This window comes from Fusarium subglutinans, assembly GCF_013396075.1.
Source record: "Fusarium subglutinans strain NRRL 66333 chromosome Unknown NRRL66333_c0000215, whole genome shotgun sequence".
Classification (NCBI taxonomy): Eukaryota; Fungi; Ascomycota; class Sordariomycetes; order Hypocreales; family Nectriaceae; genus Fusarium; species Fusarium subglutinans.
Genome location: NW_023502278.1, coordinates 26,337 through 49,129, shown reverse-complemented (window position 1 = coordinate 49,129; position 22,793 = coordinate 26,337). Strand labels below are relative to the sequence as shown.

At 48.0% G+C, this 22,793-nt stretch overlaps 10 protein-coding genes across 10 annotated transcripts; 5 read left to right on the top strand and 5 right to left on the bottom strand.

Annotated features, from left to right (window-relative positions):
- Positions 1 to 332: 332 nt before the first annotated feature.
- On the top strand, positions 333 to 2,127 carry FSUBG_11395 (amino acid transporter; the record flags this gene model as incomplete). Its single annotated transcript, XM_036676072.1, has 5 exons — positions 333 to 583; positions 629 to 705; positions 772 to 1,047; positions 1,095 to 1,263; positions 1,311 to 2,127. The coding sequence occupies 5 exons, from the start codon at positions 333 to 335 to the stop codon at positions 2,125 to 2,127; spliced, it is 1,590 nt and encodes a 529-aa protein (XP_036533135.1).
- Positions 2,128 to 2,347: 220 nt separating this feature from the next.
- FSUBG_11394 (uncharacterized protein) lies at positions 2,348 to 4,399 on the bottom strand (the record flags this gene model as incomplete). Its single annotated transcript, XM_036676071.1, has 4 exons — positions 2,348 to 3,286; positions 3,333 to 3,584; positions 3,630 to 4,309; positions 4,360 to 4,399. 4 exons carry the CDS (start codon positions 4,397 to 4,399, stop codon positions 2,348 to 2,350), a joined length of 1,911 nt encoding a protein of 636 aa, XP_036533134.1.
- Positions 4,400 to 5,382: 983 nt separating this feature from the next.
- Positions 5,383 to 6,756, top strand: FSUBG_11393 (seryl-tRNA synthetase; the record flags this gene model as incomplete). The annotated part of the gene is made up of 1 exon (XM_036676070.1): positions 5,383 to 6,756. The coding sequence occupies one exon, from the start codon at positions 5,383 to 5,385 to the stop codon at positions 6,754 to 6,756; it is 1,374 nt and encodes a 457-aa protein (XP_036533133.1).
- A 302-nt stretch (positions 6,757 to 7,058) lies between these two features.
- Positions 7,059 to 8,354, bottom strand: FSUBG_11392 (uncharacterized protein; the record flags this gene model as incomplete). Its single annotated transcript, XM_036676069.1, has 5 exons — positions 7,059 to 7,450; positions 7,503 to 7,567; positions 7,618 to 7,735; positions 7,782 to 8,148; positions 8,199 to 8,354. 5 exons carry the CDS (start codon positions 8,352 to 8,354, stop codon positions 7,059 to 7,061), a joined length of 1,098 nt encoding a protein of 365 aa, XP_036533132.1.
- A 2,017-nt stretch (positions 8,355 to 10,371) lies between these two features.
- FSUBG_11391 (uncharacterized protein) lies at positions 10,372 to 11,726 on the top strand (the record flags this gene model as incomplete). The annotated part of the gene is made up of 4 exons (XM_036676068.1): positions 10,372 to 10,681; positions 10,731 to 10,860; positions 10,918 to 11,360; positions 11,413 to 11,726. 4 exons carry the CDS (start codon positions 10,372 to 10,374, stop codon positions 11,724 to 11,726), a joined length of 1,197 nt encoding a protein of 398 aa, XP_036533131.1.
- A 168-nt stretch (positions 11,727 to 11,894) lies between these two features.
- On the bottom strand, positions 11,895 to 12,683 carry FSUBG_11390 (ubiquitin carboxyl-terminal hydrolase family 1; the record flags this gene model as incomplete). Its single annotated transcript, XM_036676067.1, has 1 exon — positions 11,895 to 12,683. One exon carries the CDS (start codon positions 12,681 to 12,683, stop codon positions 11,895 to 11,897), a length of 789 nt encoding a protein of 262 aa, XP_036533130.1.
- Positions 12,684 to 13,910: 1,227 nt separating this feature from the next.
- FSUBG_11389 (eukaryotic translation initiation factor 3) lies at positions 13,911 to 15,195 on the bottom strand (the record flags this gene model as incomplete). Its single annotated transcript, XM_036676065.1, has 2 exons — positions 13,911 to 13,960; positions 14,226 to 15,195. 2 exons carry the CDS (start codon positions 15,193 to 15,195, stop codon positions 13,911 to 13,913), a joined length of 1,020 nt encoding a protein of 339 aa, XP_036533129.1.
- Positions 15,196 to 15,447: 252 nt separating this feature from the next.
- FSUBG_11388 (Pfs domain protein) lies at positions 15,448 to 17,762 on the bottom strand (the record flags this gene model as incomplete). Its single annotated transcript, XM_036676064.1, has 9 exons — positions 15,448 to 15,573; positions 15,681 to 15,703; positions 15,758 to 16,492; positions 16,546 to 16,747; positions 16,795 to 17,103; positions 17,159 to 17,218; positions 17,270 to 17,498; positions 17,552 to 17,661; positions 17,712 to 17,762. 9 exons carry the CDS (start codon positions 17,760 to 17,762, stop codon positions 15,448 to 15,450), a joined length of 1,845 nt encoding a protein of 614 aa, XP_036533128.1.
- Positions 17,763 to 18,128: 366 nt separating this feature from the next.
- Positions 18,129 to 18,791, top strand: FSUBG_11387 (uncharacterized protein; the record flags this gene model as incomplete). Its single annotated transcript, XM_036676063.1, has 2 exons — positions 18,129 to 18,709; positions 18,764 to 18,791. 2 exons carry the CDS (start codon positions 18,129 to 18,131, stop codon positions 18,789 to 18,791), a joined length of 609 nt encoding a protein of 202 aa, XP_036533127.1.
- Positions 18,792 to 20,859: 2,068 nt separating this feature from the next.
- On the top strand, positions 20,860 to 22,718 carry FSUBG_11386 (SERINE-TYPE CARBOXYPEPTIDASE F PRECURSOR; the record flags this gene model as incomplete). The annotated part of the gene is made up of 4 exons (XM_036676062.1): positions 20,860 to 21,209; positions 21,261 to 21,377; positions 21,425 to 22,034; positions 22,083 to 22,718. The coding sequence occupies 4 exons, from the start codon at positions 20,860 to 20,862 to the stop codon at positions 22,716 to 22,718; spliced, it is 1,713 nt and encodes a 570-aa protein (XP_036533126.1).
- Between the last annotated feature and the right edge of the window lie 75 nt (positions 22,719 to 22,793).

Sequence of the window (22,793 nt, the reverse complement as noted above, 5' to 3'; positions counted from 1 at the left end):
CCGAGCGTTACACTCGGAACGCCCCTCGGAACGCGGAAGCACAATCTCTCTTATCTCACCCACTATCAACACCCTTGTCAAGTGATAACACAGCCCGTAAAGCATTTGCTACGACGTACTAGGTTAGATCTCCCCGCGTTCTTGATACGGCCCCTGTTTAGCGTGTGTTTTGATCAGAGATGTGATATGCCAGCAGGGGGGTCCTCCGGTATCTCTTTTCCCTTATCAAGATGATTTATATGAACGACATTTCCGTGAATTCCATAGCTCCACTACCCAAAAGAAACAGCCAAAATTTTACTATATAATTATTTATTGTTCTTTGTCTGAAAATGGGCGAGCCTGAGAAAGTTAACGTGGCTGTTGACAAGGACGCCATGAGTCTTGAGGGTAATACCGGAGTTTCGAGCGATGATGCCCTGCGTCTTGCGCAGTTGGGTCATACGCAGGAACTTCGAAGACAGTATTCTCTCTTTTCCCTCTGTGCTCTATGTGTTTGTCTCATGGCGACATGGGAGGCTCTATCTTCCGTCGTCGCTACAGCTCTCATCAGCGGCGGAGCACCCTGTCTCTTCTACAACTAGTCCGTCTCCCGTTGCCCGAACACAAGCACAGCTAACATATTCAGTCTACTATCAGCAGTATGTTCAATCTGCATCGCCAGTTCTCTCGGCGAGATCGCTTCGATCTATCCTACAGCTGGAGGTCAGTACATCCCCCCCTGGAAGTGACCCTTTTAGCCCGAGACTAACGCTTCGGAATGGTAATCAGGTCAATATCATTGGGTAGCAGCCCTTTCACCCACTTCCATTCGATCGACCGCGGCTTGGGTCACAGGCTGGATCAGCATTGGCGGACAGGTTGTTCTCACATCGTCTGCTGCCTTTGCTGCTGGGCTACAGATGCAGGCTCTTATAATTGTGAACAACGATACGTATGTTCCTGAGCGGTGGCGGGGCATGTTGTTCTACTGGCTTGTCCTTGTTTATGCGCTTGTTCTCAACATCTGGGGGGATAGACTTCTTCCGCACATCAATACGGTGTCGGGTAAGTACTTCCACTGGCGGGAGATCTTTCGGAACTGACGGCTCTAGGCGCCATTCATGTCATCGGCTTTGTCACAATCGTTGTTGTCCTCGGTGTCATGGCACCCAAGAACTCGGCTTCGTTTGTCTTTACAGAGGTCACCAACTCTAGTGGATGGGCCAGCGATGGTGTATCATGGCTAGTAGGCCTCTTGAGTGCCGTGTATCCCTTCCTCGGGTATGTCCTCCCATTGCACTCACTGTATCCCATCTAACCCATCACAGATACGACGCCGCCTGCCATTTAGCAGAAGAAATGCCCCACGCCAGCCGTAATGTCCCTCTCGCCATGGTAGGCAGTGTAACCATCAACGGTCTCATGGGTCTCGTCTACTGCATCATCTTCCTCTTCTCAACCGGTCCCCTCGAGAAACTTCTCGCAACACCCACTGGCTTTCCATTCATGCAGATCTTCCTTGACGTGACTAAGAGTCGGGCAGGCTGCACTGTTCTCTCTGTCATCATTACAAGCACTGCTGTTGCAGCGACTGTCGCTGGAACTACATCTACGTCAAGAACGTTGTGGGCTTTTGCCAGAGATAAGTCAACTCCTTTTGACAAACAACTCAGCAAAGTCGACAAGCGTCTTCAGATTCCTGTTTACGCTGTCGTGGTTGTTATTGTTCTTCAGATGTTGCTTGGTCTCATCTACCTCGGCAACACCACTGCCTTCAATGCCATTCTCTCCATGTCAATTATTGGCATGTATGTCAGCTATGCTCTACCCATCATCGCCATGCTCTTTGCCAGGAAGAGCCTTCAGACTTCCAATGGCTTTGGTCCTTTCAAGCTCGGACGTATCGCTGGCCCAGCTGCCAATGTGATCAGTTTGATATGGATCATTGTTGTTGTCATTTTCAGCACCTTTCCATCTGCTATGCCAGTTACACCGCAGAACATGAACTACTCCATCGTTGTCTTGTCTGGGTGGCTCTTTGCTGGCATTGCGTACTATGTCTTCCGTGGGAAGTACAAGTTTGAGGTTCCGGTCGTTGACCTTGACGTTGTCGAAGGTCTTCGTGATGGAGTCCATGACAAATAATTGAACAGTGATAGTTAAAAATTGGAGATATGGGTCTTTTCCTTGATAGCGCGTTATGATGGAAGGTCTAAATTGTCTTGACACTATTATCATGGGATAGGACGATACTTGGGAGCTCAATTTGTACGATACTATGAAATGAACACGCTCTTTAAGATACCAATGCTTCGATCATATTGTTACAGTCTGGTCTCCACCAAGTTCCATTCAATCGTGACTTCTAGAACCCGCCATTGAATCGACTCAAGTCATCACCCTGTCCAACACCCCCATTCTGATCCGGCAGTGCCGAAGCTTGATCAAGCCCGTTGACCTGACTCACCGGCCTCAACATATTATCCTGCTCAAACGCACTAAACAAATTCAACAGATCCGTCTCCAGCCCAAACATATCCGCCATATTCTCATCCATAAAATTACTCCCCAGCCCATTTCTCGGCCAACTCGTCGGAACAAGCGTCTGTTGCTGTCGAACCTCTGGCGTCTCCTGCTGCAGAATCTCCGCGAGTGCTGTGTTCCCAGTAGGTGTGATCGGCGACTCTAGCGATAAAGCCCGATGAATCGTCCCTTTTAGTGAGCGCCATAGTCTTCGGCCTAGTTGTCCGTGCTGTGAAATGTTTTTGAGGAGACGAACTGCATCTTGGAAACTTTGCCGGCAGCGATCGGCAAAGACATCTGGGCCGTGGCATACTGCTAGAAGAATTGTTGCCAAAGCACCCGTGAGAAAATAATTAAACGTTGCTTTCTGCCGAGCGTAGATGTCACTTGTCTCGTTCAGATTCACTAGAACTTGGATCGTATCTTGCGCGAGACTGACAACCAGTTGAGCCCCTTGCATGTCGGAGCGCAAGTTCTCAGCACTCATGACATGGTGCCGCAGAACCAAGTTTCGGATGTAATTTCCCCTTAGATAAAGTAGCGTTCTCAAGCGCTGTAAGACTCGGGGTTGATGACGCGGAGCTTGTGAGAGTCGAGGATATACGAGCTGTAAATCCTCAGGTATAGAGTGAACCCATTTCTGCGTCAGAAAGTCAAAGAAGTCGACCTTATCCTTAGGAACCGTGAATGGCGAGGAATCAAGCGGTAGATCCTCCCAGACCTTGGAGCACAACTTGGCATAGGAGACCATGCATCGAAGATACGGATGCTGCTCACTCTTCTAATCGTCATTACACACTTTTGCTTGGTACATGAGGGAAACTCACTGGCTCTGGACATTGGGGATCGATGTCCCGATCGGAAATGCCGAATGATAGACTAGTGCCATAACTCCACCTTCGGTCAAGAATGTATACACACCAGAAGCAACGAAGTGCCAAATCTCGTTCTAATGGATTTTTGAAGTTTTCAAACAGAGAAGTTCGGCGGTGAAGACCGATTTCGAGACATTCGCGACCGGCATTGCCGATGGCTCTCCAGGCCAGGAGGTCCTCTCCGCAGTGGAACCAGTAGATGCTCTAGATGCTGTCAACAATTGTAATGTGAGCCAAGGATTGACTAACCAGCATGATCATGAGTTGAAGTTCTTGAATGTCGATAAACGCCTCGCCTGAGATCCTGCAAATAACAGGCTCAACCTCGTCGATCAACTTCTTGCTGATATTATTCAGCCCCTGCGCCTCAATAGCAACAGACGTAGCAACCGCGAGCTTGATAGCCTGCACATCCTTAAGCGTATTCTCCATCGGCGTCTGAAACACCGAAACCGCCTTGTTTGACAACTCGTTAACGTCAATGAACGGATACACACTCTGAATCTCCTCATTATAAACATCCAGCAGCCTCTGAACCTCTGCAATTCCCAGACTCGCCAGAACCTCTACATCCTCAACCCCCGGCGAGAGATGCTCGCTCTCAGCAACAGGCTCAGTCTCACTCGGTGATTCAGCTGGCGTGCTTGTACCGGTAGCGTTTGGCTCGATACCCATGCCAGTGAGGGAGTTCTCTGCGATCTGGAAACTATACGCTGAGCGCGTGGGGCCCACGAATTGAGGCTCGCGCGGCCCGTTATGTACGTTGCGGATGTCTTTGCGGTAGGTGGATGACGGGTGGCCTTGGGGAGTGGACTTTGTGGAGGAGAGGGTTATATGGGGGAGACGCTGGGATACGTCTTGGAGGGCTGATGTAAGTGCATTGACTTGGTTTTGAAGGGCGATGACTTGTTGACTGAGCGATCCGACGTCTGTTCTGTCAAGTGTTAGGGATAGTTTGTGAGATGGGTGAGATACACACTGAGGTTCTTGAGTTGAGCGTCTTCGCGACGGCTCAGCATCTTCCTTCGCTGGTTGAACTGTAGGAGCAAAGATGCATTCGACTTTATTAACATCACATCTCTTACAAATCTCATCACCCTCTTCCCTCACACACTTGAGCTTTTTCTTCTTACACTCATTGCTAGCAGGGTCAGTACCTCATATCTCATCCCAAACCCGCAAGGACGGTCGCGTACCAAGCTACAGGCGCGTATTTGGCGCGTTTACTCCGCTGGTTAGAGGATGTAGCCGACTCTGCGATGGAGCCTATTCTCTTGCGACCAGGATCCATGAGTCATTCCGTATACGTCGCGTGTCGTTAATTGAGGCGCCTGAGATACGGGGTGTTGTAGTGTCGAGATCACTAAGGAAATGGGCGGGGCTGCCTGTAATTATTTCTTCTGGGGTTGCTTATCAATGATATTCCGCTAAACCAAAAGTGACGACAGGCCCAGACCATGCCGATCTACGCCTTATCAATACTTCGGCCTTCACTGGAGCATTGCTTATCGTGCAGAAATAGAGTTTAGACCTTTCTCCAAGTGGTTATTACTTCCACCACTGACTGTCTCTAGCACCAAAGACATCTTCTGATACCACTGATATGATTGAGTTGATAACTGCATTATATGCAACAACTATTGTGCCTCATAGTCCGCTGTATCTGAAAGCTTCTGTGCCGGGCATTGAACTCTTCTACTAAAATCTGCCGCTCAAAGGGTTTGCCATTTTTGCGCATAATCTTGAGCGCCGCTACGAAGTACCTGCACCTGCTTAACACTATGGCTTCCCCACTTGTAGGTCATTCGCGCCCTGCTACATAGTGGCGCCACGTTAATACATATAACATCGAAGTTTCATATTAACCTCACTGACTACCAACGTTACACCGCAACAACCAAAAATGAACTGTATAATAGTAAAATGCCTGCGATGCAAGCGTATGCCTCGCATCCAAGCCACTTAATACTACTCCTGTTCCTACCGCCCCTCAATCCCCGCAATGCCTACCCTCGACATATACCATATCCGCGATAATCCAGATCTCTACGCGCAGAACTGCCTCTCACGAAACTACCCTAACCTCGCCTCCAACCCATTCCGCATCATCAAGCTCATGTACTATCACCAGGCTTTGCAGGAAGCTGCGAAATCTCTTCGCGAACGCGCAAATGCTTTACAGATTGTGCTTCTACTGTTAGAAGAAGAGGGGAAGAACATAGAAGGAGCGCTTAACGAAGCAAGGGAAGTTAAGACAAGGCTTCTTGAATTTGAAGAGGTGGAGGGGGATATCATGAGCAAGATAGAGGGTTTGGCGCTGGCGTTGCCGAATATCACAAGCAAGGAGACGCCGAGAGGGGCTGAGTTTGAGCCTATCTGTCATGTCAACGCCGATGAAAAGACTATTCAGATCAAGGATAGCAAGGGAAAGCCTATTCATCATGTCGAAATCGGAAAGCAGCTTGGCATCATCGGCTTTGCTTCCGACAATTCTACATCCGGCAGGGGATCGTACTATCTCGTTGGCGCCGGCGCCCTCCTAGAACAGGCCCTCGTCTCGTACGCTCTCAGCTTCGCGACTCGCCAAGGCTGGACTCCCGTCTCACCTCCGTCCCTAGTCTACTCTCACATCTCCGCCGCGTGCGGCTTTGAACCTCGTCATGCTAGCGGCGCGCAGCAGGTTTATGACATTGCTCAGGATGAGCAGAATAAGATAAAGGGTGCGCCTGAGATGAGTCTGACGAGGACAAGCGAGATTACGCTGGCTAGTATGAAGGCAAACACAATAATCTCCAAGGAGGAGTTGCCGCTTAGAAGGGTGGCTGCTTCAAGATGTTACAGGCCTGAGGCTGGGCTGGACACAGAGGGACTGTATGGAGTGTGTGAGTTTACCGAGGTCGAGCTCTTTGCCTGGACGAAGCCAGACCAAGAAGAAATGGAATTCTTCTTTGACGAAATAATCGACATCCAGACTGATATCCTCGGCGCCCTTGGCCTCACATGCCGTGTTCTTGGCATGCCAGTCCACGGCCTTAGCGCCAGAGAAGCCAGTAGAGTCTCCATTGAGGCCTTCTTTCCCTCACGCGCGGTGGGTAAAACACCGGACGAGGTCCACGACGCTGCCTGGGGAGAAATTGCCTCTGTGAGTTTCTGCACGGATTACCAGAGTCGACGGCTGGCGACGAGGATGAGGGACGCGAGGGATGGGACGTTGGGATTTCCGTGGACGGTGAGTGCGACGGTATTGGATGTGCCTAGGGTTATTGCGGCGTTGCTGGAAATCGGGTGGGATGCTGATGAGGGGATTGTGAGGTTGCCCAAGGTGTTACATCAGCTTATGGGTACAGATAGGATTGAGGGCCCCAAGGGGGACTGAGAGTGACATGATGAAGCCCAAGATGGGCCTTGACTCGACACGAATCAACCACGCATCTCACTCTTCACTCTAAGGAGTAGCGTCTCTCTCACGGCGAGCAGAAGAGCGTACTCACCACACCTACATACTAAGTAGGCAGCTGGTCCAGCAAATCGATTATGCCTGCGCACTTCTCTGTATTATTACAACTTGTACAACCTGGTAGGATCCAGATCACGAACATCTACCCGTTCGTTGACTGGAACTAGGACATGTCAAGCTTTCCATGTTCCGGTTCTTTTAGACCGTTTTCTCAGTGGCTATTACTTCCAATCCCCAACCATCCCTCTAGCATCTTGTTTTCCATAGCTTATCGACACTTCATCCGTTCGTCTAATCCCACTGATATCATTCTGAGTCTTTGCATCGCGAAGTATACTTTCATCGCTGGCATTTGCATTATACGCAATGACAGTTCTGTTTGATGGTCCGCCACCTCCAATCGTTTCTGTGCCAGGCACTGAGCCGTTTCCATATCTCCGACCGCTGTGATTGCCGTACATGGGAAGCTTGTAGGAGCTCGCTGCACCGGAGCTGTCGCCTTGGCTTCCGTATCTGAAGCGCACATAGAGAGGGCGGAGAACGGGGATGGAGGAGCACATTATTGTCACGGTGCTTTCGGTCGCGGACCAGATGAGCATGTCGACTGTGTCGTCTGTAAAAGTCAGCACGTAAGTCGATAGTCTGTGCGGGTTGAAAGGGCATACATATGTATTCACTGGCGTTCAATCCGTTGAGAGCAACGGTACGGACAATACCACAGATACCAGCACTAACATCATCAGTCAAGATTATTCAGCATCTGCCACAATGAAGACTTACAAAATACCGAGACTTAAACCGCACGCGACTGTGATCTTCTCCTTGCGCTTCATGTTGAGCTCACAGATGACAAACCACGGGAGAATCGCGAAACAAAAGTCCGCAACAACAAACCAGGCTACACAAATTAGCATCCTCCAAGTATACATACAAGAACAACTTACATCCCACAGTCAAGCCAACTTTGGAAAAGTCAATCCAGCACGTCCCCGGCACCCGGCGATCCCAAGTCCTCTGCACAGGGTCACACTGCACAACGACAACGATACTAGAAAACAACGTGATGAAGACTGTCCCGGCGAGAAACGCCCAGATGAACGCTTTCTGAAACTTGTTCCGCACGATGCGCAGCAAAAAGATACCGACGGCGCATTTTCCTAGGCCGATTACCATGAGCCCAGCTACCTGGCTGTATATTTCCAGCTCGACGGCTCGGAAGTATGCATCGGGGTTTCCAATGTCTGCGAACTTGCGACCGAGACCGTATTTGGTACCGGCTGTTACGAAGGCGGAGTAGATGATCTGGAAGACCTGCAGACTGTTAGTATAAATAGACGAATGGAGTCGGGTGAACGTTGTACCAGGGCAATGATAACGAGGTAATCATCTGCCCCGACAGAGTGCAGAATCTGAGATCTCGTGTAAAGTCTCAATGCAACGAAGATTGCAAAGATAACGACTTGAACCCATAGGACGACATTGAGCATCGGCCCCAGGCATCCATAGTAACTCGTCATGATCGCAGCAAACCCAAAAGGCCAAGATCAAGCTGTCTTCGAAAAGAATAGGAATAATACAGACTGGAGTAGTTCACGTTACGTGCTGGACCTCAAGAACTTATCGGCTCCAGCGAGACTCGTTACTGCCCCTGATCACACGTTTGTCACAGCCGAGTCCCCAAGGAAAAAGAAAGTAGCGAAGGATCACTACCTAGCGCGTTTCAATGCATTGTTAAGGAGGGTTATTAACTATACTTTGTTCTGACGAGATCTACGCGAAGACCCTTGTTGGCGACATGGTGTGTCTGTCACGAGAGAGGCAAACTCGGAGATAGACCAATAATAAGTGGTTGTATAATGGTAGTAAGGTATGTTGATCACACTCCGGAGACGAGGGCAAACATGGTGTGACTCTTGGTTGATGCGGGCTTGTTATCTCTTTTCTCATGTGATATCACATATGACAGACTTCTAGTGAGGCTGCTAGGCTTACAGTGAGTATCTGGCAATCTGGATCGTCGCCAAACTCCAAAGACTGGGGCTCCTGCAGGAACTTGTGTTTGGCGTATGAACTATGAAGTGCACGCGTCTTGCAGTCAATTCTACAGTCAAACTGATTCTTCTCAGTTGCCGCCATCCGTTTGACTTGCCGAGACAATGAATTATCTCCATTGCCTCATCAAACGGCGCTCGTTGCTTTTTCTATCCCAAACGGGCAAGATATTCCCCCACAGTCATCATTGGCCCCCATTTGTCAACCGACTGCATATGATATCTGACAGTAACAGTCGAGGAAACCCCACTAGCAGAAGCGAAACCGCCAGAGTAACATCGCCTGTCAAGATTTGGGAACTAAAGAAAAGTCGCCCGCAGAAATCCTGCCTAGCGGCTCTGATGCCAGAATTTAATCGAAGGCGGCAAATCCGATCAATTTCCCGCAGGAAGGATCTAAGCCACTCGGTCAAAATAACACATTAGCTTCTTCCCTCTCCTCTTTCAGGCAGAATAGACTCTGTTTTAGACCCACTATAGAACAATGTATATGACGATCGTGGCTCGCCGTGGCGTTGATGAACCGCACCATTTCGTCGGGCCGTTATGGATCAACCGCCGTTAAATCAATGGTTCAAAAGGATTGGTCAACGATTGTAGGCGCCCTTGCTTCTGGTAACCATGAAACGGCCGGATCTGACATACCTTTTGGCTCGAAGCCCATGATATATTCCGCGTCAATTATGTTGCAGCAACAGCTTATCTATAGCATGAGCCTCAGCTCACGACTTCGGGTCTTTTTGTAGCGGCACCATAACGTAAAGAATTACCCGAAGTACCACGCTTACCCCGTGGGATTAACATCCTAGTAGAAACTAGCTAAGCGACCCTATTGCCTGGAGAGCCTGGAGAGGATGGGGCAGGAATCTGTTCTCCATCAGTTGACGTATCATTATGGGGAGCAGTTCCTACTCATGTTTGTGAATTGGCAGCACAGACGTTGCTGATGCCTAATAACAGTCATCCTAGCGAAATTTAGTGCATTATCACGAAGGGAATAGTATGGTAATACTATGAGTACTGTAGCAACAGCACTTCTTAATCCAGCCTTCACCTTCTCTTGAACTATTTCGCAGTCGATATCTGAAGGATCTGTCACATAGAAACTCCCTTTATCCCTTGAGGGTGGAGAGGCAATCCTTTAGTCCTGATCAAACCAAGATAACACGTGCCCTCTGTATGGACCAATAGGTCTGCTATCTACGAATACTGCAAGCTAACTGATAGCAAAGCCAGTATTGGACTAATTCACCACGAGATAGCGCTGAAAGAGACGCCCCTCCACACCAACTTCTCATCCCAGCAAGGGGCAGCAGGGTTCTCCCACATCGACTGAATCACTAGTCTAAGTGCAGACACCTGACTGTGAATCATACACTTATTTATACAAGCGAGCTATCTCATTTTCTGTCACAATCCCCTTAACTTTTCTTTTTCGGCTCCACTACAAAACACACTCCCATTCTTTACCTGACTTCTAACAATGGGCTCAGTTAGTTCTTCAACAAACGATGTCATCGCCAGCCTCGATGCCGTGAACCCTAGTCAATTCGGCGGCGATGAAGTCGAGCGTCTTCGTGTCCGTGCAGCTGCGCGTCGTTTACTAGCAAGAGTCGAGACACCATACGAAAGAGCATGGGGTTTTTGTTTTGAGCATCCTGCCGTTTTTGCGTCGCTGCAGACCGCGATTGACTTGGGAATCTGGAAGGCCTGGACTAAAGAAGGTGGAGGGAAGAAGACGATTGATGAGTTGGTCAAGTTGACTGGGAGGGATGTTGAGTCAGACTTGTTAAGTGAGCTGTCATATTCCCGCCATGTTAGTTCTAGCTTACCTTTCTCTAGGGCGACTTTTCCGTCTCTTGGCTGCGTTTTATGTGGTCGAGGAGACAGACGTGGATACCTTCAAGCCCACGCCGTTCTCTTATGCCATTGGTGATGAAAGTACCAAGGTCCGAGCGTCACTCGAAGCAGCGTAAGTCTCCCAGCCATAGAGCTAACACGGCAGCTAACGGCAACTAATGAAATCTAGAACCTACCAGTACATCTCAGCAGGACAGAATCTCCCCAAATACCTCGCCAAAATAGGCTACAAAGTCCCTACAGCAGCAGAAGACAATAACTATACAGGTAGTGATCCCGATGGCCTCAACTTCTTCGGTCGTCTTCAGAAGAGCCCAGAGTGCTATGAAGCTTTTACAGGTCACATGGAGGCCTGGACGTCTTGGAAAACGCCCTGGACTAAGATTTACGATCCTAGCAAGTTGGTCGAAGATGCTGAGCTGAGCAAACCGCTTGTTGTTGATATTGGCGGTAATACTGGCATTGATATCTCTCGCGTTCTCAAGGCCAGGCCGGATTTGCAAAAGGGGGCTTTGGTGCTGCAGGATCTACCGGAGATTATTGAGCGGGCGGATGTTGATGAGAAGATCACGGCTATGGTGCATGATTTCTTCAAGCCCCAGCCTGTAAAGGGTAAGTCTCTCATCCTAGTTAGCTAAAGATTTCAAGTACTGATTGAAGCTAGGAGCCCGGGCGTACTTTATGCACGCTGTTCTTCACGACTGGCCCGATGCCCAAGCAACTCAGCTCCTTCGGAATACCAAGGATGCTATGACAAGGGGCTACTCTAAGCTCTTCGTCTACGACATCGTGTTGCCGCCAACTGGGGCTAGTATTAGCCAGACTACCATGGACGTTCAGATGATGTCTCTTCTTTCAGCCTCTGAGCGAACTAAGAGTCAGTGGGAAGAATTGCTGACCGGGGCTGGGTTCAAGATTGTCAAGTTCTGGCCTGATCCTCAGCAGTATGAGATGTTGATTGAGGCAGAGATTGCATGAGTTGGCAATGTACGTCAAAGGCGGCTTTCACGGTAGCGAGTAAAGATCTTTTTGCTAGTTCCGACCCTCAAAAAGAGACTCGATTCTCTTCTCATTAATTCGCCCCAGGAAACAAATCTATTGACAGCTCAGTAGTAAGACAAGCCTCACCGATTATCAATAGCAAACTTACTCCTCGTCTTCTGAGAGCGCAATGATACTAAACTCAGCACTCCCTTCCCCTGCGTTAATAAACCGCCGCACCCCAATATCCAAGACCTTGCTGCTCAGCATATCCTCTCCCTCGCCCACAGGTCCATAGCACATCATCCCACCAAAGCTTCCATCCAGCCCCCAGAGATTTCCATCCGCACCCTTCACAAAAGCCATGAAGTGATACCCAATAGGATCTTGTGCATCAGGTGCAGCCGTATCGCCTCTAGCAGCCGCCTTGCTGTGTGCCTCTTCTATAACAGCTGAGTTGTATAGTAGGTCCGCGTGCTGAGTGGGTAAGGGCAGCTTTAGAGCTTCATCGAGGAGTCCAGCTAGTGGCGATGACGGCACCAGACGCTCACGCAAGGAACCGTTGAGTAGGGCGTGGACCAGGGCTACCATGCCGCAGGCGTTGCCGATTGTCTGGGGGAACCAGAGGACCGGCTGGTTGCCGTCAGTGGGATAGAGGCCATCGAAGCCTTCCATCGAGTAAGCTTTCCGGTTCGGAGGAGCTGGTGTTCTTTTGCCAGCGGCTACGTCTTCAGCCTCGACGGCGTGGTAGGCGTTAGAGGGCGTGATGAAGATGAGAGCGTGTGCTGGGCGCGGCACCACGGCCAGGAGCTCTGGTTCGTCGAGGGAATAGACATCATGAAACGCCAGCTTGGGGTCCATGCCTAGGTCGTGGGCTAGGTTTGTGAAGACCTGAGGGTTGTTCTCGAGGGGGACGAAGAATTTTCTCCCATCTGCACTGTGATAGACTGCCATCTTGACTCTGAGGCTACTGACAGGAGAGTTAAAGGATGAGCGATGCGCTCAGTATGGATAGTCAGGGCTGTCAGCAGTAGATGGCCTAAACGGGTTACTTATGCCTTGGATGGGTTCTTGTGTTGGATACCTATTTTCAAATGAGGGGTGCATGGCGTCTTGTATATAACAGTTGGGGAAGGCAGGCAACAGGAGCTGACGCTAATCGCATAGGGCGCGATAGAGTTATGCTTGCTAATTTTCTGATTGGCTGAGCATGCTCGGGCGGGGTTCTGAGTAGCATCACCATTTGTCAAGCAGGGACTCCAAGCTTTGAGCAAGATGTATTATTAAAGTCCAGGACTGTGATTGAAGGCTTATAGTATAGAACATAGTTAATGAACAGTATGGCAAGAATGGGGGCTGCGTGATGGCTAACATGAGAAGTTTGTGCATTATATCAAGCACGTCATTCCTCCCCATAGCTACATGTTCCTACCAAGAGATTCCAAGCCAGTCTCTATTCTCGGTCAAAATCAGCTAACTCGCCAAAGACTTGCAGCAGTGCACCGGATTAGAGCTCTTTTCCAGGAATATCTATCTGAAATATTCCTCTTCAACTTACAGCTAACAGGTGTTTAAGGTAGCTCACTGACCGTACAGACATTGTCCTTTCTGTCCAAACCATTTGTGGCTCATTTGACGAAGCTTTATTGAACAGGATATTAAGCTTTTTAGCCAAAAGCAAGATGCTACGTAATAATAAGTGCAATAAGTATCTTGCCTGTATGTGTTTATTGGTGTTCTTTACCTGTATGCTCTGGGGGCTCAAGCCTCTTTTAACCTCTTAACCTTATCGGAGGCAGACTTTTGTCTACGCTAGCTAGTCCTGATACCTGATAAACTAATAAATGCATATATTTGTTCGTCCCACTTCAGTTCCTATTCGTAGGCCTAGACGATTTGGTCTACCCTTGATGTTCAATTTTCCCATCAAAATCAGTAAACCAATCAGCCTATCGTGGCAGGATTTCTCCTCGCAGATATAAGAATCGTTAGAGTATCTCAATTCTTTATAGCCGAAACTCGAAGGGGTAGGCCATTGCGTATTGTCTATATAGACACACCGGCAAGAGTTCATTCCCCCACCGAGCAGAGTTAGTCTGACCTCCAATAGGATCGGCCCTAGTAGATCAAACCATTTGAAGAATGGTCGCTGGTCCGAAAGATCGTCTTTGAGATAATTTGTCAAAAGAACGGATTTGAAAAAAGGAAACCTCGCTTGCTCTGCTGCTGTACTAGCCAAAGGGAGTAGTAATCTCCAATTCCATCCATCAGGTGACCAAAAATGTTTCTGCCTATAGCTTGAGATCGAGATTTGTAGCTTAAGGGAGGGGAAAAAGACCCAAGCGTCAACCTCGTAGGGTATTTTACTTATTTCATGAAGCCCAGCAAGGTAAGGCTGTGCGGAAATCCAAGCCCTGTGTTCTATGCAAGATGATGAGTATGGTTTCTTCAGATTCGACGAAGCATCAAGGACGTCTCTGCTCCATAGCTTCGTACGTTTCCTGTCGAGAAAGGGAAACAGATCGAAAAAGGCCTCAAGCATTGTCAGAAATAATGCCCAAGTCGTTGGCATATGTTCAAGTAACCCAACATCCTGGTCCATGGCAGCTAGCATCTGATAGAAAAGCACGAATCGAACACCGAAAATCTCGTTTGCCGTGTCAATTCCTCGTGCCTTAATCAACTTACTAATTGGGGATAGGACGTTCCTGCGTGCAGCTGTAGTGTAACGGCAATTATGAAATCTGGAGGCGAACTCTTTCAGTGCGTTACGTGTTAAGATGTCATCGTATCCAAGTGTGGCAATTCTGATGTTGCAAGCTCTCAATTGTGCTGCTAGGCTTTCTTCGCAGTTTATGGATGACATGCCAATCCCAAGGTATGCGCCAGCCGTAGATCGGTGTTGTGGACCCAAGATCTGAATCCGTGCTAAAAGAAGCCACCAATACCAAGACAAAGCTGTATCGGAGTTTTCGGAGTCTTGAGAAATACTGTAGGCATAGTTTCCGATCATTTCTAGGACACGTGGGTGCTTTGGCGGGTAGGATTTGAGCGCTTGACACAGAATCCAGTCCAAGGTATCAGCGCTAAGTCCAACTGTGCTCTGGCGGAGGGAATAAATAAGCTTGTAGTCAGCGTGCCCGTAGTCTTCGTATGATTGATAGGCTGCTTTGGCAAAAAAATAAAACTCGTCCGTCCACCCACGAAGCCTTAGTAGCCAGCCTTCAGTAAAGGAGGCAATCGAGTAGTCTCGTGATACCCTGCGAATGACTAGCTCTGAGGGTCGAGCTGGGACGTTGATAATATCGGCTAGATGTGTGTTGCAAGGATACAGCTCTTCGTAGATTGATAGCAGGTGTTCAATATGAAGATTGCCAGAGGCACTATACGATTTCATCGTCTTGCTGTACATCCGTAAAAGCTTAGCAGTCTGTCGAGCCTTGGCTTTTTGGGTCTCGTTATCCATTCTGTGCCTTATCCAGAAATGTATAAGAGGGTGGATGGTGTATACCCGTTGTCGATGGCGTTGTCCGTCTGAGTGTTTCAAAAATGAATAGGAACTGAGAATTCTGAAAGCCTGATAAATCTCAAACTCTGCACGAATGTAAGCTCGATAGACTCGGAGTTAAAGGATTCTAAGTTACCTATAGAGCTTTGGGTAATAAACAACGCCGCAGTAATCAATCTTGGACTTAAAAAGCCACAAAGTATCAACACCTCAGCGGCCAAAGGGCTCCTTTCTCTGACTGCTTCGTAAGATATCTCCCATGTTGTCCAGACAGTTTTCTTGGTGGATTCCCAGGGATAGTATATTTGTTTGCTTGCGAATGACTGTTTCGGGTGTCTGCGGTAGTGGAACAAGTAATCAGACACCGGTGAGTCGGTCTGGGTCATCGCAATATGATCACCTGCTTGTGAAATAGCAAGGGGAAGATACCCTAGTTCTCTTACTAGTTCAAATGAGCCTTTCCACTCTATACGCTACAGTTAGCTTGTGTCAGGCGTAATAAAAAATCTTCAAAGCGTACCTTGTGCAACATGACTAGCGGGAACAGCGTGGCTAGTCTCGTTCAAAAGCTCGATTGATTCTTCAATAGTCATTTCGTCTACTTCGATCGAGTTCCAATGGAGAGCAAGATCTCTCCTGCGAGAAGTTATGATAATGGAACCACGTAATGTTGGTGGGAACCAATCTCGAAAGTCAAAACTATCAAGGTCATCGACGTTGTCGATTATCATGAGCCAGCCACAATTTCCATCAGAGGACAGCCATGTCAGGAACATCTTCCGTAGTGACTGGTCGCTGGTATCTGATAGAGAAGAGGAAGGAGGCTGTTGTGTCTTCAGCCGCAGACCCTCAAAACGTTTGGCCAAGGTTTCTTTGATGTGGCCGTACCAGGGCCTATCGCGTAGACCATGAATCTCATAGTGTCGCTGAAGCGTTTCGATGCAATCAAGTATATCGGTGGCAGCAGTGTAGTTACGGGATCCATCAATCCAGAACAGTGACGTATAGTCGGCATGATATCTATGCATATACTCAGTAGCAATCTGCGTCTTGCCCATTCCGCCTGCTCCATAGAGTACCACCAGATTCAGACTTGTACTGTGCATTGGCGATGAGAGCTTTTGATTGAGGCTTTTCAGTAATTCGTCGCGTCCAGTGAAATGTGGATTCCGTGCGATACTTGGGACTATACCCAAGGCGAACTCCTTGCCGCCTTTGTTAAGTCTTGGCTGCTGCATCTGGCGTACTCTTGGACCTTTGCAGGATACCAGTTAGTCTAATACAGCGGAGTAAGGAAGAGATTAATACTATTCCTCCACTCCCAATCCTTCCAATTGTCATCAATCTTAGGTTTGGAAACATTGGCAAATATGCGCAGTTTGTTCACGAGCGTTTGGAAACCGTCGTCCTCGCTTGTTGTAAATTTTGCCATGGATGAATGATCCGCAATCAAGGGGATTTCTTCTGAATTTCTTGCTCCTGATATAACTGCCGAGTGTTTTGGCACGATCTAGGGGCAAATTAGCCTGATTGGTTTCGTTTAGGGTAGAATCTTACAAGCAAGCTCATGATTCCTACATCCATCTTGATAGTTTCGTAGAAAAATATGGTCTCAAATTCCTGACTAATAGCATTGTAATCTGATTGTAGCTCTTGCAGCCATTCTGAGTTTCGCTCCATTTTGCTCAGAATCTTCTTGTTAGTGTAGCTGACAATGGATGATATCTGCCGAAGGACCTGGGCAAGCGGAATACCTTCCCCTCCCTGATGCGGTGTTCCTAAAAATATCACGGCATAGGTTGAGAGTTGGATAGCTTTAAAATGCTCCAAGTGACCGACGCGGGCTAATTCGGCCTTGACTAGAGCCTAAATTCGCTGTATGTCAGTTAATATGTGGTGAACTTATCTTAGACGAACTCACAGCCTTCAGGATAATTCCTCCAAGGCTATGCCCGATGAACAAGATAGGAGTCCTCTCAGTCTGCCAATTACTCATCAGATCGAGTTTCTCAAAGGCCACTAACTAAATCACCTGAGTCAAGCGACGCTCTGTACTTAAAGCAGTCAAAAGCGCTTTCGCATGGTCAGAGACGTCCCAGTCAAGCGGTGTCTCACTCCCACGAGTTCTCGAGTCATGACTGTAAGAAAATATTCGGGCGCAGGGAATTTCCGAAGGTAGGAGATCCTGAAGCCAAAAGACCTCGTTCTTGGCAGTCCAGGACCTCCTCCAGTGCCCATCGAGCCCATGAACTGCGACAATACTGGGACATGTCAACTTATTACAGATGTCATCAAACGTAGGAAAACATCATACTCAACACAGTGCTCGGACGAGTCTGGGCTTGTTAATTGGTATAGCTTATGTCCCAGTTTGTGATTCGCATCTTCGGTAGCACTACCGAATTGAATAACGAGGCACAGCCACTGCACAGCCGAATCAGCCTGGAGACTTTTGACGTCAAACAAGCACTTACAGTTAGAGAAAGGAGGGCGAGAGAAGAGAACGAATTCGAGTGGCCTAACATGACAGGGGGCGGGCGAATCTGGGCTCAAATTTCTTAGTGGCAGCGTCCTTTGTCCCATGACAAATGCTAAGTGTGTGGGATTATGAGTTGGCAACGAAAACAACTTCGAGGCTGAGAGAAAGCTGAAAGGGCTGCAAGGTCGCCTTAGATGTTAGGCATTAGGAGTTACTGGGCGCTTATGGAGCGACGCTGAATGGCTAGGTTCACTGGCCTCACCTTTGAGGTGCTCAGCTGCATCATAACGTCATATCATTTGAAGCGGGGGCTTGAAAATCAGCCAGAGCCCAAATTTAAGCAGAATTTTGTGTTTCTTGAGCAGTTTGAATACTACTCCAGCTCGCCTATCTTGTTATTCAAGAGTCCAAGATGACATCTCCCGCAGCGCCATGCCGTCCTCCCAATCCTTCCGAACCACCATTGTCTGAAACCGGTACAAAGCCAATAACTCTGCTATCGAGAGGAACACCAACACGGAGTACAACAGCCTCTGGTCACGATGTCGCAGCGGAAGAATACAAAATGTTTATTACGCTCGTCTTTGGAGTTTCCATTTTCGGGGCATCAACCTTTGCTGTAGCCATCGGCCAGATGACAGATCCAGCAGACATATGGAGACCTAAAAAGCCTCCGTTCTCTATGGAAACGGTCCGAGGTTTCCTGGGAGGTGCCTGGCTATGTTTCATTCTTGCGATTGCTGTTGCTGGCTTCAGCTCGAGTCTACTGACACTCCTCAAAAATCACGCCAATGGAGCTGACGTGAATGGCCAGAAAAGGTGGAAGACTATTGCAATTACTACTTCTGTGCTTCTATGGACATTACTTGCAGTGGCCTTCCTCTTCTTATCTTTGGCTATGGTTCCGTATGCCTATATCCCAGGATGGATCGCTGTGGCATCTGCGATCCTTTTTGGTATTGGTATGGCGTGCTTGTTATTTTTTCAGATTCGGTAAGTAATAATTTATACCTACCAACATGTGCACAGGACTTACTGTTTCCTCAGGGCACACTTTATAAATAATCAAGGTTAGACTGCATTACGACACAGTAGAGGGAGAAAATATATTTAAGATTCTTTTTAACTTATATTAATTTTCAGATCTAGGGACCTATAAATACTACTTAGTAGCTTTACTTTAGGAAGTAGTTAATATACTCTAAATATGAATTTATACCTGTAAACCCTTATTTGGTTATAATAAGGCATGCTTAGATATAAATTTGCATTCTGCTTTATTTTCAAGTCTTAAATTAAATTCTTGGATTAGTAAAAGAAGATAACAAGCTGCGTTTACCTATAGGCAATAGTAAAAGATTTCTAGTTTCCTAAGTTATAGTATATATGTTAGAACCTTGTGTAAGAGATAGATACAGATTTCCTAAGTAGTATTATTAGAAATTGCAAAATAGAATATTATTAGAACCTAAGGTTATTTAGAACAATTAAAATAATAAGTTAACTTTTTTACAAGAGCTAAACTTTGCAGTAACCTGGTATTTTTAACCTTAGAGTATTGACATAGCTACTTATTTTCCAAGATTTCACTTATCCCTCTTATATCCATTTAAGAACAGTAATACTACATATAAAAAGAATTATTACATCTCTTCTATTTATATAGTTTATGTCAACATGTTCTTCCGGAAACTTAGGTTGGTGGATAAATCTACAGGGTATGTCCACTGCTAGGATTGCTTTTAAAAAATACTCCGAAATGGAAAATTGCTTAGATCAATTTGGGATTATTTTAAAAGTTTAATAAATGAAACCTCGAAGCTCAAGCACTTTATTCGACTCAGTCTCAACCTTTGTGGATAAAACTTTGTTCTGCCGTGCCATTTAATATTGGGGAATAGCAAGGTATCATGCGTTATTTGCGACGGGCGCTAACACGGCTCGGCAGAAAATCATCAGTCGTGACTGTTGAGAGCTAAAAGCTTGAATACGAACCGCCACAAGAAAGTTAATTGAGAATCGCTCAATTGACTTTTGGCAACTGACAAGTGTTGACTAACGATGAGCCATAAAATGAGGCTATAGCGAAAGCAGTAGTTAAGCGGTCAGCACGTGGCGCGATCAGCCAAACTCACAGTCGCGCAAAGAAAAAGAGGGAGGCTGGGTCCTTGAAACCCGTCTCATTAACCTTATCGTTATCGTTGAACAAAGCATCACGTCGCACCGGAACGGCTCATCACATCCGATCGTGCCACAAAGAACACGAACAAGCCGAGGTGTCCGAGGAAGCGCTAGAAACAAGCGGTATTGGTTCGAGAAGTTCTGTCGAGATCTCAGCCACCTCGGGAAGGTTATCCCCAAAAGTGTCGTCTGACCGCGAGGCGAGGCGAGGCGTTCTTAGTTCGTGCTTGTCAGACTCGCGTGTGGCTTGCATGCGGAGGAATGTAAATGGCTTGCTTATCACGATAACAATGAACTGAATTGCGTAGTTTGGACGGAATACTCTTCCTGCAGATCGGATGCGTCTCGTGTCTAACCGAGACAAAGATCCCCCATTGTTGAACCAATTGTTTCAATTATAGAGATAAGGTCTCCACGTAAGATTGCAAGGATATTTTGTCGACCCCAATGCCCCCCGTCCGCCGCCGTCCTTTTGTAGCGTGAGAAAATGGCGATGACGATTAGAAAGGGCCTAGCAAGTAGACAAGCTACAGGATAAGGGAGAATGAGGGGTAGAACTGCCGTTAAGCCTGAACGAAATCAAGATCGGCGCCCCCAAAAGATCCCTGCGTTTTTGGAGAAGAGAGCTCGCCAGGATAGGAAGGTCTGTGAGGCGGAACTTTTGCTCTCCACACTTGTACCGAGTGAGGCAGTTCCCGATACAACATGGATGTGCTGCTGTATGTACGATGCCGTTCTTACCGGTCAATCTGTACATACATTTGGGCTATGCAGCGATTATCCTTGACATGGTGCAAGTGCCGTGTTTCCGTGCTGTGACATCAGATTACCCATGACGCAGGATCAATTTGGTGATCAATGCTATGTCTGTCCAGCCCATATACATTCAGGCTGCAGCTATAAGAACCTCCCCCGCCATGACCAATTGATCGTCTCTGCACGACCAAACCTGTCTCTCCAAAATGCGGTTCAGTCTGATCAGTCTTCTGGCTTTGGGGACCCTGTCCCAAGCCTTCAACCAAGGCGCCATCAACGCCTTCAATCGCGTGCACCCGCGCCGATACGATGAGAGGCGCGCTGCTGTACCGGAGCAGCCTGCCTTTGAGAAGCGATCCAAGAGCAAGTTCCTGAACAAGAATTCTGAGAAGTTTGTTGTGAATGGTACTGCGATTCCTGAGGTCAAGTTCGACGTTGGGGAGTCGTATGCTGGACTGCTCCCAATTTCTCAGGACCCCAAAGAGGAGCGCAAGCTGTACTTTTGGTTCTTCCCTAGCACCAACCCCAAGGCTAAGAGAGACGAGGTTGTCATTTGGTAGGTCTTGGTCTGATTGATAGACTGCAGAGCACTGCTGACTTTTTTAAGGTTGAACGGTGGCCCTGGCTGCAGTTCGCTTAGTGGTCTCCTAACCGAGAACGGTCCTTTCCTCTGGCAAGAGGGAACTCTCGCTCCCGTGCCCAACAGCTACAGCTGGACCAACCTGTAAGTTGATCAATTGACTTTGGTTGTGGCTTGACTAACAGTACTAGCACAAACGTTATCTGGATCGAACAGCCCGTCGGTGTAGGCTACAGCCAAGGCAAGCCCAACATCACCAACGAAGTAGAGCTCGGCAAACAGTTCATCGGCTTCTGGAAGAACTTCATCAACACCTTTGAGCTCAAGGGCGCCACCACCTACATCACTGGTGAATCCTATGCCGGCTACTACGTCCCCTACATCGCCGACGCTTTCATCACAGCCAACGATGACGATTACTACAAGCTCGGCGGCGTGGCCATCAACGATCCCATCATCGGTGACGGCACTCTTCAGCAGCAGGCTGTCATCTACCCGTACATCGAGTCTTGGGCGAACCTGTTCTATCTTAACCAGACGTACATGAATGCTCTACGATGGACGCATCAGCACTGCGGGTATGAGAAGTATCTCAAGAAGTACGGAACTTTCCCTCCGCCTGCGGAGAAGTTCCCTGTTCTTCCTGATCCGTATGCCGATACGAATCCCAAGAGCAACTATACTTGTGACATCTTTGACTGGGCTTACTCCGCTGCTCTTGATTCGAACCCTTGCTTCAACATCTATCACATCACTGATACCTGCCCTCATCCTTACAGCCAGCTCGGTATTGTCAACCAGGTAAGTTCATCTCTACTGTTTTTGCATAACCAGTACTAACAAGTTCAGGGCGACTATTCTCCTCCCGGTGCCCAGGTCTACTTCAACCGCACAGACGTGAAGAAGGCCCTCAACGCCCCCACCGACGTGACTTGGTATCAATGCACTCCCAACAATGTCTTCGGCTTTGGCAACCCCAACTCCAACCGCAGCGACACTTCTCTTGCCCCTGCCCAGAACGACGTTCTCAAGCGCGTTATCGAGCACACCAACAACACCATCATCGGAGTCGGTCGTCTTGACTTCCTTCTCCCACCCAACGGAACCCTCTTCGCTCTCCAGAACGCTACTTGGAACGGCAAGAAGGGCTTCCAGAAGTATCCCCAAGATAAGCAGTTCTACGTGCCCTTCCACATTGATTACAATGGCGGAAGACTCAGTGAGGAGGGTACTGTTGGACAGTGGGGTGAGGAGCGTGGTCTGACGTGGTATGAGGTTCAGCTTGCGGGCCATGAACTTCCTGGATACGCTGCTGGTTCGGGTTACCGCGTGCTCGAGAAGCTGCTGGGAAGAATCAAGAATCTTGGAACGATCGAGAACTTTACTACGCAGAAGGGCAACTTTCAGGGAAATCCTCATGAGCGCGACTTCACCGTCGTGAACCCTCTGGGTCTTCCTTGGGGTCATGGATTCACCCACGCTTAGGTGTTTATCTGCGGACAATTCTTGACTTGATAGCAAACTTACCAATTTATGGATTGAGCACACCTTTTGAGCACA